General features: G+C 45.5%; 1 protein-coding gene across 4 annotated transcripts; it reads left to right on the forward strand.

Moving 5' to 3' along the window:
* Positions 1-3,083: 3,083 nt before the first annotated feature.
* Positions 3,084-8,647, forward strand: LOC117034964 (free fatty acid receptor 2-like). 4 transcript variants are annotated; one of them, XM_033128509.1, is made up of 2 exons: positions 3,084-3,193; positions 4,149-8,647. In XM_033128509.1, exon 2 carries the CDS (start codon positions 4,151-4,153, stop codon positions 5,138-5,140), a length of 990 nt encoding a protein of 329 aa, XP_032984400.1. In that variant the 5' UTR covers positions 3,084-3,193; positions 4,149-4,150; the 3' UTR covers positions 5,141-8,647. The 4 variants fall into 4 exon arrangements, with proteins under 4 accessions (XP_032984400.1, XP_032984397.1, XP_032984399.1 ...); XM_033128506.1 differs by having other exon boundaries at positions 3,085-3,193; positions 4,144-8,647; XM_033128508.1 differs by lacking the exon at positions 3,084-3,193 and adding an exon at positions 3,207-3,399 and having other exon boundaries at positions 4,144-8,647.
* The last annotated feature ends 5,260 nt before the right edge of the window (positions 8,648-13,907 follow it).

Raw genomic sequence — 13,907 nt, forward strand, 5'->3', positions numbered from 1 at the left:
TAAATAAAATATAAAATATCCATAAAAACAATACTATTCAGCAACAGAAAAGATGCTATGAGAATATACAATAAAGGAATCTAGCAGAATCTAGGAAGTCAGGCAAGGTTTTCTAAAGGAAGAAGTGGCTATCTGAAATAAGACTTGGGGTTAAGTGAGCAGGTTGGAGTGGGCCATGCGAAATAAAAAGCTCAGGCAGAGGCTTGTTCAAGGGCCCCTGGCAGAAGGAAAGGTGGTACATTCACAGATGGTCTTGCTTAGAGAGCAAGGAGAAAGAAGAGTGACGTGTGTTAAGGCTGGAAGTTGGCAAGGACCATGCCATGCAGGCCTTGTTAAAGATTGTGATACTTATCTTAAAAGCAATAAGAAACCTCTGAAAGGGTTTTAAGCAAAAGAGTGGTATAACTGGCTTGACATTTTTAAAAAGATCCCACTAACTAAAGTATGGAGAACTATCAGGGGAGCGAGTGGCTGTGAGGGAGCTAGTCATGGCCCCTGTCAAAATTCTGGTAACAGATGATGGTGGCTTTCACTGGGATGGGATGATAGAGATGGCGAGAGATGAACGGATTCAATAACTATTTGAGAAATATGTTGGGTTGCATTCAGGGAATCAGGAAGAAGGTGGTATTAAGCTTGACTCTAAGATTATGGCTCAGGGAATGGAATGGGATGAGATCCTATTCCCCAACACAGAGAATGCTGGAAGAAGGTCCAGTTTGGTGGAGAAAGTCTAATCTCAGTTCTGGACACACTGAATTTGAGATGCCTGGGCGACACCCAAGTCTCCCAGGTGGCCATGTGGATGTGAAAGCTCATGGAAGCCCAAGATGGAGATTCAAAATTGGGTGTTTTGAAGACGGTAATTGACATTGTAGAAATGGATGCAGTAGTCTAGGGAGAGAGCACAGGATGAAGACAGTAAAGAATCTAGAACCAAGTCTTAAGGAACTCCAACATTTAAAGAATAAGTAAGGAGGGAAAGGTGAGCTAGGAAAGGAAATTAAGATGCAACCAAAGAAGAGGAATGGAAACCAGAACAGCATAACACATCAGAATTCATGGGAAGAATTCAAGATGGGTGTGGAAACTGTATTGAATGCTAATAAAATAATAAGAAAATGTCCACTAAGTTTAGTAACACAGAGGTCACTGCTAACCTTAGGAAGAACAGAGTTTATGGAAAAATAGGGATGTCACCAAGATTAGAGTGGCCTGAGGGGTGACTAAGAAATAAGGAAGTGGAGAAAGTGATTCTACATAACTTTAGATAATGGGTCCAACTTCCTCGTATAACAAGCTGGGTTATAATAATGATAAAAAGAAAACTGAACTTGGAAGAGATTGTGAAAGACACTACTTTTGTGAATGCTCAGCCCTTGAATTCAACCTGAGAGGTTGCATTTCCTTTTCTTGCAACATACCGTGTTTCCCCGAAAATAAGACCTAGCCAGACAATCAGCTCTAATGCATCTTTTGGAGCAAAAATTAATATAAGACCTGGTCTTATATTATATTATAGTAAAATAAGACTGGGTATTACATTATATTATATTATACTTGGTATTATAGTAAAATAAGACCGGTTCTTATATTAATTTTTGCTCCAAAAGACTCATTAGAGCTGATTGTCCGGCTAGGTCTTATTTTCGGGGAAACATGGTAGGTGGGTATCGTGACTCATGAGTCCAAAAGATTTCTTTATTACATTACCTTCATAACAACCATGAACATAGAAAAGGGGGTTCATTGGGGGACCTTCAACATAGGTTACACACAATCGTGACATGAGAAAGGCACAAGGTGGGAGAAGAACAGGCAGAACTAAAGAAGCAGTCTTCTTCCTCAATATCTGCTTCCTGGTAAGTTTCCAGTTGGCAGTTAAATCCAGATCCTTGTGAATATTCACAGAAAATCATAAAAGCAAAATGACACAAATACATTTGGTAGCAAGCAACAGAGAATGGTCTCTTCCTTAGTTCCCCTATTTATCTGGGAAGTGCAAGTGTGCACCGAGGGGAGAAAATAAACGAAAAGAGAGGTTCTAGAGGAGAGGAGAGCTGAAGAGAAACAAAGGCTAAATATTAAGATACCTGGACCCTGAGGTTTTAGGCAATGAATGAATGAATGAATGAATGAACGAAAGAATGAGCAAGCAATAGGAAATAAGTATGTCCTTAAGAAAGAATGGAGATTCTGTGAACAGGGATGACCACAGATGACAAAACAGAGGAAAACATGTTTCGACTCTGTTTCCTCAGGTGTGTGTTTTAACAGGATTATGAGAAGCTTCTAACTTGGAGCTTTATAGGTGAAACTCGTGAGAAAAGAACAGGGTGGCTCAGAGGTTGGGCCCAGCTCACAGGGAGAGGGAATATACAGATATTTTACCAAGTGGCTCACTCTCTCTGAAGCTGTCCAGCAGGCTTTAGAGGAGGGTCCATTTCCATTTATGGGCATCCACAAAGTGCTAAGCACTGGCCCATGTGCTTAACATTTGCTATCTCACTGACTCCTTGCAGAAACCCTGGGATGTAGGTATTCCCATCGTCACTTGACTGAAAAGGAAACCAAAGTTCAGAAAACCGATCTTCTCCGAAGTCACAATGAAGGGACTTGGATTTGAGCCCACCTGTGCTTGACTCTAAATCCACGCTACTTCTACCAGAACAAGACCGAGGCGAGGAGAAACCAATCTGTTTCAACTGAGAGGGTAAAAGAAACTTACTGGGGGCAGAGGGCAGGAGACCATATAGGAAGGGAAAAAATTGCAGAATAGAAGGAAGTAAGAATCCTCTTTTCTGAGAATGAGTAGAATTACAGTAGAAATCGCCTAGAAAAGAGAAGAGAATCTGACTTAGGAAATGGGAAAAATGCCTGGGACTGAAAAGAAATTTAGGAACGAGGGACGGAAAATCGGGGTCTGGAAGTCAGGATTTCTAGGGTGAGAAGAAAGATGCCGGCGCCTTTTCCTTTAGGTTGGAGAGAAGACTGTGCTCAGTTACTGACCTTCCTCTCTCTGGTCACATGACTTGTGCTGGTATAAAAGCTTTCTACCAGCCAGGTTCCTTACAATATTTTCCTGTGTGAAATGAGCAGTAGCAGTGGCTGAAACTGCGTTCCTCTTTCCCAGAAGCTTTCAGACTTCAGGACTAATCCCAAGAAGCCATCTATCCGGAACGAAGACAACAAGGCAAGGCAGCTAGCTTTGTGCTTGTGCTCTGGGAAGTGATGCCAGGATCAGAATTGGAGGGACAGGTGTTGGGGGGCTGGAGAAAGTCTTTGAGAAACTGAATGGAAGGATCATACTTGGAGACAGGAGCCAGTGTGGGGAGCAAGGAAACCGAGACCAGGATATCAAGCATGGAAAGAGGATGGAGGGGACAGATTGTGTGGGTGGTGAGTGTTACAAACTAAGTGGAAACCGTTAGCCCGTTAAGAATTAGGCTCAGGAGCCAGTGACTGCCTGTGGGCTTTTCTGAATATTCTCGAAAGCCTTTTGGGGGACCAGCCCCAACGGATAGTGCTGGCTCACTCTTCCTCCCCACTCCCCCCACTCCCCCCACTTCACTGGCTTCCCCTTTTTAATACAGCCCCAGAGTCCGGTATTAGATCGGGGAAGAAAAGGTGCTCTGCAAAAGGAGAGGAAACGAGGTAGGGAGATGGGGTGGGGGTCTGGGCACCTGCTTCCTGGATGTGTGGTGGGGTCCTGTGGGGAGCCAGGGGCCTGCTTCTCACAGCACAAGTTCTCGGTATGAGGAGGCTTGCCGTTTCTCTCTGCAGGTGTCTGAGTGAGGCAGGGACTTAAGGAAAGATGGAAACAGCTAACAGTTAACTTCCTGTATCTGTGAGGAGAAAGGCTGGAGACACTGGAGGGGGAATTCCCTGGGGACACCAAGGGTTGGTCTCCCCCAGAGACACATGATGGCAAACGTAATAACTCCTAGTTAATATCCCGCCCCAGGCAAAGTCAATAATTGCTCTGGGCAGTTCTGGCAGGTGGTGTGAACAAGCAGTGGTGGCAACAGAAAGCCCTGGCCTGGACAGGGAAGAGTGCAGGGAGAATGTCATCCTGAGCCAGAGGTGGATCCTTAGGCTGTGAGTAGGTCCTCCTGACCCTGCCGTCTCTTAATTCTTTTCCAGAACAGTCATGTCCACCTTGAAGAGCTCTGTGATCCTCACAGCCTACATCGTTATCTTCCTCACTGGTCTCCCTGCCAACCTCCTGGCCCTTCGTGCTTTCGTGGGGCGGGTCCGCCAGCCCCACCCTGCACCCGTCCACATCCTTCTGCTCAGCCTGACGCTGGCAGACCTCCTCCTGCTGCTGCTGCTGCCCTTCAAGATCGCTGAGGCTGCGTCTGACTTCCGCTGGTATCTGCCTGAGATAGTCTGTGCCCTCACGGGCTTCGGCTTCTACAGCAGCATCTACTGCAGCACCTGGCTCCTGGCGGGCATCAGCATCGAGCGCTACCTGGGAGTGGCCTTCCCTGTGCAGTACAAGCTGTCCCGCCGGCCTTTGTATGGAGTGATTGCTGCTCTGATCGCCTGGATCATGTCCTTTGGTCACTGTACCATCGTGATCATCGTTCAGTACTTGAACTCAACCCAGAAGGCCACAAATTCGAATGAAATTACCTGCTATGAGAATTTCACCGAAAAGCAGCTGGAGGTGGTGCTTCCTGTGCGGCTGGAGCTGTGCCTCATCCTCTTTTTCATCCCCATGGCAGTCACCATCTTCTGCTACTGGCGCTTTGTGTGGATCATGCTCACCCAGCCCCATGTGGGGGTCCAGAGGCGGCGCCGGGCTGTGGGGCTGGCTGTCGTGACGCTCCTTAATTTTCTGGTGTGCTTCGGGCCTTATAACGTATCTCACCTGGTGGGGTTTTACATGAAAAAAAGCCCCACGTGGCGAGCGGAAGCTGTGGTATTCAGTTCCCTCAACGCCAGTCTGGACCCCTTGCTTTTCTATTTCTCTTCTTCGGATGTGCGCAGAGCCTTTTGGAAAGGGCTTCAGATACTGCGGCACCATGGCTCCTCCCTGCTGGGACGCAGAGGCCGAGACACAGGGGAGACGAGAAATGGAGACCGGGGTGTGAGTCAAGCAGAGGGAGCAGCGAGTTCGGACTTCACCACAGACTAGGGAGGCTCCTGGACCTTCGGAGGCCCTCGGGGCTGTGTATGAGTTGAGCAGGCCAGGAGAGGGGGACTGTGAGGGGCTTAGGATTCCTCAGACCCACACCACTAGCGGGACTGTAAAAATCTCTCTCACCAGCTTGGTATCCCTTCCTGACTGAATTTTCCTTCCCAAAGGGAACATAGCTCTGAGGCAAAAGAAGAAACGGCTGGGCATTGAGAAGCACTAGCAGACCAAGTTTCAGAGGCAATGTAGCTAACACAAATTCAAGTCCTTGGGAGGTGGTCTGTAGCTGGGGACGACCACCCCGAAAGAGAGAGTCCTAAAGCAATCTTGCCCTAAGCTTTGAAGCAACACCTAGACACCGGTCTAGCGGTTCATGCTGGAGAGAAGCCAACAGGAAAGAGATGGAAGAGAAATACTACACGAGGTCAAAGAAGACTCAGGAAGATTCTGAGCCAAGGGGACTAGGAGGAGGGGCTGTGGGCTTAGGCCTCTAATGATCTGGGTTTGCACTGTACTGATCTGGCCTGCTGCTTTGTAAGTATGCTTCAGTCATCTTCACGTGTGTATTGTGTCTCCCCCATTAAATTGGGAGCTGCCTGAAGTCTGGGTCTTGTCTTCTCCCTCCATAGCACCCCACACAGGTCAGGACACAGCTTGGCCCCCATCGGTTAGAGCTCAACACTGACTAGTACAGGAAAAGACAGCCCGGTCTGGCAGATTGAAAATAAAAGATTACAAAACTCTGAAGTGAGTGACCACAATGTTTGCTAACATTTCTGCAAAAACGGGGAGGGCAAAAATGGGATGAAGAACCAGACTCGGCAGCAAAGGGGGAAAGGTGATGTGTCTGAAACCACAGAAACATTTTAAGGTAAAGATGTAACGAGAGTAGATTAAGTAAGGGTGTTGATGTAATCCCATTTAGATTGATGAATAGAGACTGGGTTTAGAAACAGCATGTGGGGTGAGGCCTGACTCAAAGTGGTCAGTGTATCACAGGGGGCTTGAAACATACTACTCTCCTGCTTAGAAACCTGCAGACTTTTCTTATCATCAAAAGTTTTCCTCTCAGGAACTCATATCATATCATTCCATTGCCTGCTTTGTGTCCTCTCTCCCTTCCCAATTCCAGCTGCCCAACTCGTTTCTCCACATTAAGGACTCCTACACCTCTCTCTAGGTAACGGGCCCGCTAGGTCCTCACCTAGTGATTTGCAACAGAGGCTATACATCAGAGTTTCACGGAGAGGTATAAAAATAATACAGGTGGCCACCTCTAATCTACTGACTCAGAATCTTGGGATGGGAGCAGCAGGTGAGCTGTGAAAAGCTCCCCAGGTGATTGTGATAGGCAGCTCTGGTCAGGAATCACTGGCCTATCTCAGGGGCCGAATTTGTCCAAGCAATTACTCTTCAGAGAGACCTTTCCTGCTTTTAAGTCCCCCTCACCTCAATCACACGCACCCTCATCTTCTGATTGCTTGCTTTTTCCCTTCTGATAAAACCCCACTCGATATTTACTTTCTCCAGAAAGACTTCCCTTGTTATTTCCACCCAACAGAGAGCACCTTTTCTCTGTTTTCCTTCCTCAAAACAACACTGGACTGGTGTCATAAGAGCCCTGACTGTTGTGTTGGTTCTGCTTACTAGCTGGATGACCTTGAGCAAGTCACAACCTCCAGACTCCATTTCCAAATCGTAATAATGAGGATCATGCAAGCCTCACAGAGTCATTCTGAGGATGAGACTGCACATATATAAAACTGCTGAGAGATTATAGAGTAGTATTTAGCTCTAAGATCGCAACTGAACCACACATCCATACCCCTACTTAAGGAAATATAGTAAGAAGAAATTTAAAATGATGGAAATAATATATTAGATAGCCCACTATAGAGGATGGTTTGACAGTAATATGTGAGGGGGGAAAAATCTGGGATTTTCAGCTGACTGTAGGCCTACTATGTGTCTGTGATATATTATACCTTCCAAAAAAGCTAATTTGATTTTGGGTGGTATTAAGAGAAACAGAGTCTAAACAAGTTGATAGTCTCACTCCACTGAGGCCTATTCAGCAGCATATTTAGTACTGAGCAAAGTAAAGGACATTAGCTCAAGGAATCAAAGGACAATAACTCAAATTAATCAGAAAAATTAACCAAAATATTTTGGCGATTTAAAACCTAATAACAATAACAACAACAACAACATTAACTGCCAGGCATTGTTCTAGAGAAGGAGCCTGAGATGATGAAGGGAACTTTCCAAGGTCAATAAGCGAGAGGGAGTTTGAATCCAGGCTTTCCTGACTCCGGCATACCTACTTTCTTCACTGACACATGAGACGAGGAGCAAGTAAGAAAATGCTGGATATGTTCATGAAACAGGATAAGGTCCATTTTACGGAAGACTCAGTCTATGTAGCTCCACAGGGAAGAACAAGGGTTATGGGCGAAAGAGGTAGGGAGTTACATCTTAAACAGTCAGGGTTGTTGAAAATGGAATTGACTGCCTCCACAAGGTTATCACTCCCCAGTCTCCAGGAAGATTAAAGTAGAAGATAGAAAACATCCAACTTAGAACACTGAGGAAACTCACGCATCTGCTAAGGGCTGAATCAGTAACTGACAAACCCCTTCCAACTTGAGATTCCCAGGGTTTTAGGGAAATGGCTACTCCTGCTAATCAGGAAAGTGCCAGAAAAATCTCTGGACCTGGTCTGAGACTTTCAGGGTGGAACTTTAGTTACTCACTAACAAACATTTAATCTTCGTCAAGTTACTTGTTACATAGCCCATTTCTTCACTGGGAAATTAGTAATTCATTGGTTCAACAAATATGTATTGATTACCTACTATAATCAGATACTTTTCTAGGGGCTGGGGATGCAGCGTGTATAAGAGACAAGGAATTTGTCTTCTTGAGGCTTCCATTCTAGTAGGGAAAAATAGTTAACAAACAAGTAAACAAATAAACAATCAAGGTAATTTCAGAATGTGGCAAATGGTTTTTACAAACAGACTAAAATAGGAATATGGGAGAAAATATAAGGGAAGGTTGAGAGGATTTAGAATATTCTTCTGAGTCAGTGATGTTCAGCTGAGACCTGAATAATGAGAAGGAGTAGCCATACAAAGTGCCATAGGAAGAGCATTCTAGAAGCAGGAACTGCTGTCTTCCCTCCCCACAGTTTCAGAATCAGTAGGTCTGGGATGAGACATAAGAGTTTGTATTTCTTTTTTTACAAAGATTAAGTTTTTATTTTGAACAATTCACAACTACTGATACTTCATTAGCTGTTTTGAAATGGTGTTTGGTGACAACACAAGTACTATAATACATAATAAGTAGTAAAACTTTGCTATCATTCTTTGTGTATCTGTGGTGTTAGTTGTCACTCACTTCTCCTCTTTCATTTCTGATTTATTTGGGTCCTCTTTCTTTCTTGAAGAGTCTGGTTAAAGGTTTATCAATTTTATCTTTTCAAAGCACCAGCTCTTGTTTTCGTTGATCTTTTGTATTTTTTTAGACACTATTTTGTTTATTCCACTCTGATTTTTATTATTTCCTTCCCCCTACTCACTCTGGGCTTTGTTTGTTGTTCTTTTTTCAGTTTCATTAGGTGTAAGTTTAGATTGTTTGAAATTTTTCTTGTTTCTTGAGGTAGGCTTGTATTGCTATGAATTTCCCTCTTAGAACTGCTTTCGCTGTATCCCATAAATTTGGCGTCATTGTGTTTTCATTTTCATTTGTCTCGAGGCATCTTTTGATCTCATTGTTAACCCACTCATTGTTTAAGAACATGTTATTTAGACTTCATGTGTTTGTGCTTTTTTCAGTTTTATTTTCTTGTAATGGATTTCTAGTTTCATACCACTGTGGTTGGAGAATACACTTAATATGATTTCAATCTTAAATTTATTGAGACTTGTTTTGTGGCTTAACATGTGATCTATCTTGGAAAATGTTCCATGTGCACTTGAAAAGAATGTATATTCTGCTGTTCTAGTGTAAAATGCTCTAAAAATACCTATTAAATTCAACTGGTCTAATGTGTCATTTAAGGCCACTGTTTCTCGTTGACTTTCTACCTGGAAGATCTGTCCATTGTGTAAATGGGGTGTTAAAGTCCCCTACTATGACTGTATTACTGTCAATCTCTCCCTTTATGCCCATCAATATTTGCTTTATATATTTAGGTGCTCCTATGTTGGGTGTATAAATGTTTACAATGGTTACATCCTCTTGTTAGATTGATCCCTTTGTCATTATGAAATGTCCTTCTTTGTTTCTTATTATAGGGTCTCTGGTGCAGGCCAAGGTCAGCTGCTGCCTGTGACTGACCCAGGTCTACTTGGTAGAAGTTACAAAGTGATCTCTGGTTGGTCACTGCCTGTGCTGGACCTAGAGGTGCATGGGAGAAGCCACTCTGTGAACTGAGGCTGGCTGTCAAGAGTACTGGGCCTGGGGCAGCTCAGCAAAAGGCCCAGGGCAGCCTGAGGCCTGCTGCTGGCTGCTGGCTGTCCATAAGACTCAGCTGCTGAAAGAGCTGGGTGAGGTGGGGTCTCAGGAAGTCACCAGGGTGGGGAGAGTGGTGTTCACCAGGTTACTGTAGATTCCAATTTGGTGCCAGTGCTGAGCTTGAGTCCATTCAGCAAAAGGCACAGAGCACACCAAGGCCAGCTGCCATCTGCCTGGGGCCCACAGACCACCCCCAAGAATTCTCCAAGAAAGATTGCAGCATGGGCCAATGCCCACTGCCTTGTCACTGAAAGAGCCTCCTGTGGTGAGCGAGTAGGGCAGGGTCCCAGGGAGTGACCAGGGTAGAGTGAATGGAGTTCACCAGGCCAATGAAGATTCAGATTTGATGTGGCAAGAGGACTCAACACAGGAAAGATGGTACCCACCCACCAGCTACATGAGATGAGGGTTCAACAGAGGGACAATGATGGCTGTCCCTCCAACCCTCGCCCTTAAGCTAGCCTCGCGTTTAAGTCTCTCCCTGTATGTCTTTGGTGCCTCCTGAACCACTGTACATCCATTGGAGCCCAGGGTGAGTGCCTGTGAGCAAGTGAATCTTTGCATGGGCCCTTTAAGAGAATGCCTGGGTTTCCAGCAGTCTTCCATCTCACCCAGATGGACAGACAGAATCCCTGATGATTTTCACAGCGAAATGTTGTGGGAACTCCTCTTCCCAGCACTGGTGCTCTGCGCTGGGGAGCCTGGTGTGTGCCTGGGACCCCTCACTCCTCAGGGCTACCTCCGCAGCTGAGATATCCCTCCCGATTCTCAACCACCACATGTGGGTGTGGCACAAGCGTGTTTCACATCTCCACCCCTCCTACTAGTCTCATCATGGCTTCTTTTTTTATATCCTCAGTTATAGGACTTCTGTTCAATTAGTCTCCAGATGGTTCTCCAGGTTGATTGTTCTATAATTTGGTTGTAATTTTGATGTGTTCGTGGCAGGAGGTAAGCACAGCATTTACCTACTCTGCCATCTTGACAAGAAATCCTCAAGAATTTGTGTTTCTAATAACCCTGGGTGACACTGATGCTGGTAGTTCAGAGACGACACTTTTGAGAACCACTGGGCTGGAATACTGTGAACTGGGGAGAGAGAGAGCGACAGAAGATGAAGTCAAGGAGGTCATCGAAAACCAGACTATGCAAAGTTTTTTAGGCCACAGATGGAGTTTGAATTTATTCTAAGAGCTTTGGATGCTATTCAAGAGTTTTAAGCAAGAGAGTGGAATGATCTAATTTCCATTTTAAGACAATCACTCTGGCATCTGTGCTTACCACTGAAGGGGATGGTTGTTAGGTTAATGAGGTAATGTACATGACAGTTAAGAAACCATAAAGTACTCTAGCAAACATGCAGGGTTTTCATCAGTCTGGTAGTTCCCTGAAAGTGGGGGCTGTTTCCTTTTTTATTAGAATTGACCATCCAAGGACCAAACAGCAAGGAGGAAGCTTTACAAGTTATGCATCTACTTGATAAATAGATGTCACCAGTGATGTGCTAGAAAATGTTTCACAACCAGCTCCTGGGATGGGAAGGATGGTGGGGAGCAGGGAGGGTGGAGGTTACAGAAGGCCATGAGTAGTCACACTTGCCGATTTCTGTGGCAGACACACTCCACCAAGACGAATTTCTACCAATGTGAAGACATTGAACAGGGGTTTTCAAGAGATGCTAATAATTAGTTCTTGCAATTCAGCTCAAGCACATCACCAGCTGCACTCCTAGCACATATGCTCAACTGGCAGACAGATCACATCCTACTTGAGAAAAATTTCTCTCCCTGGCTACATAGAGTATAAGCCACTGGCACAATAAACACTAGCTGGCTGGGCCTGATCCAAGAGGATCCGGGTGGTTGGTTAGATTGCAGGACTCCTCTGAATCCCCTGCAGGATGACAGATGGGTAAACAGAAATATTAGAGCCTGGTTAATGAATAACACAGACAGCAGCCTAGAGCTGCTACCAGGAAACAGGAGTGGAGGGAGCAGGCTCAGCCTGACCTAGGAAAAGGGAACCTGGCATTGACTATTTCACTTCCCCTTTCTATAAAAAATGCTGTTTTGCCCCTTCATCAGAAATTTTCACCTGACCAGAGCTCAGATGTAGTGTGGTTTTGTGGCGATCACTGTGGTAAGAGAAGGCAGTGGCGAGCCAGCCCAGAGAGGATCTGAAGGAAAACACACAGCCAAGATTCCAACTCCACTCCTTTAAACCTCCCCGCCCCTTAGCTCCAGTTTTCTGTTAGTTCTCTTTTTAAATTTTTTTTTCAGCTTTCTCTACCTCATGTGGTTAGATACTTTTACCCCATTTTTTTCTTTTCATTCTTTTTTTCTCTAGTCACAGGAAATGAGGACATTTCTCATCTACAAATTACACAATCAACCAGGAAATTGGGTCAAAGATCTCTGAGCCCTCAGAAGCAATAGTCCAGTGACCCACTTGGCAACGTTTTGAATATTTGGAAAAGTAGAAAATGTGAGGTCAAGTGGTGGGGGTGGGGAGCCAATGCTGCAAATGCCAGCCACAGTCAGATGTCCAACAGCAGCTTCCCCAAGGAAGGGCTATCCACAACTCTGTTATAATCTCAGGTTCCCTTTCCCTGAATGTTGTCCCCTGCCATCTGTCAGCCCAGCTATGATCAGCCTCAAGGAACCAGTGTTAGGAAAGTAAATATACAGCTTCCAAATCGAGAGGTTTTAGATAGAAGCCCATATATGTTTATAGCAGTCGAGAGTTTCTGAAGTGCCAGAGCAGACATTACGTCATTCGTCTATCCATAGATGTAGGCATTCATGCATCCACAAATGTTCATTGAGGCCTACTATGTCTTGGGCCATGTGCTAGGTGTTCAAGACCCAGCAGTGAACAAGGACGTGGTCCCTGCTTTCATGCAGCTCACATCCAGAGAGAGGCAGACAAGGGGATCAATAAACAGCACCACTTTGAAGTGGTGCTAAGGGCTGTGAACACAAGTAAGCAGAGACAGGCGTGAAAAATGACCTCGAGGGGGCGAGTAGGCAGCTACTTTGTAATAAGTGGCTTGGAAAGGCCTCTCAAACGTGGCATTTGAGCTGTTACCAGAGAGACAAAAAGGAAACACGCATGCCAAGAACTGGGGGGATGTTCCAAGCAAAGGGTTCAAGGCAAGTACAAGGCTTGAATAAGCTGAGTTTGCACAAGGAAGAGAAAGGCCAGGGTTACCGGGTCTTAATGACTGCAGGGAAGAGCAGACAGGGGTCAAATCATAGGAGGTCTTCAAGGTTTATTATAAGAAGCACAACACATAACTTCTCCCTACTTAACAAGAAAAGCAGAGGCTCAGAGATGTAAAGTGACATGTGCTAGTCCTCTTCAAGATGGCCTTCTAACTCCCAGCCCAGAACCCCAGACTCCCTCTCAAAACTAGGTGCACACTCTGTCACGCTCTCAATCTGTTACCTCATTTCAGAAAAAGGAGGGCAGGAAACGTGATTCGTGCAGTGTGCAGTTGTTTAGTATAGAAAGTTGTTGAGGGAGGTAGAGACTGACGTTCGAGGTTCTGAGGAAAGAAAGGAAGCAAAGGGGAAACAAGACACCTGAGGGCTGAGAGCAGGAAAGAGACCAATGAGGAGCTAGGTTCTAGCAAGATGTCATGGCTGGGCAGAGGCGGGATGTCTGGGCTCTGAGAAAGGCCTGAGATGTCACCAGCAGCCCTCCCATGCTGTCCCCGTGTCCACTGGCCTGGAACGGAAGTGGTGGTGTGAGGACAGAATCGTGGCGCTCTGGGGAATCGTAGAAAGCCTCCAAGCCGATGATTCTCAGCCCTGGCTGCACTCCAGAGCCACCTGAGGAGCTTCTAAATCTAGAGAACATTATGTTAAGTGAAATAAGTCAGACAGAGAAAGATAAGTTCCATATGATCTCACTTATTTGCGGATTCTAAAGAAAAGAATAAGTGAATGAACTAATCAGAAACAGTTTGGGAGACAATGAGGAAAAACTGAGGGTTGCTAGATGGGCGGGGGGAGTGGGGGGTGGGGGGGAGGGTGAGGGGATTGGAGGGCAGTCGGTGACCACAGGATGGCCACGGGTTTGAAAATTAATCTGGGGAACGTAATTTGGTGGTTACCAGAGCGTAAGGGGGTTGGGGGGTGGGGGATGAGGGTGAGGGGGATCAAATGTACGGTGATGGAAGGGGAGCTGACTCTGGGTGGTGAACACACAGTGTGATTTATGGATGATGTGATTCAGAATTGCA

This window comes from Rhinolophus ferrumequinum, chromosome 15 (genome assembly GCF_004115265.2).
Source record: "Rhinolophus ferrumequinum isolate MPI-CBG mRhiFer1 chromosome 15, mRhiFer1_v1.p, whole genome shotgun sequence".
In the NCBI taxonomy this organism is placed as follows: domain Eukaryota; kingdom Metazoa; phylum Chordata; class Mammalia; order Chiroptera; family Rhinolophidae; genus Rhinolophus; species Rhinolophus ferrumequinum.

Excerpts from the sequence above, each read along its gene's own strand:
- LOC117034964 (XM_033128509.1), top strand. The coding sequence starts at position 4,151 with ATGTCCACCTTGAAGAGCTCTGTGATCCTCACAGCCTACATCGTTATC.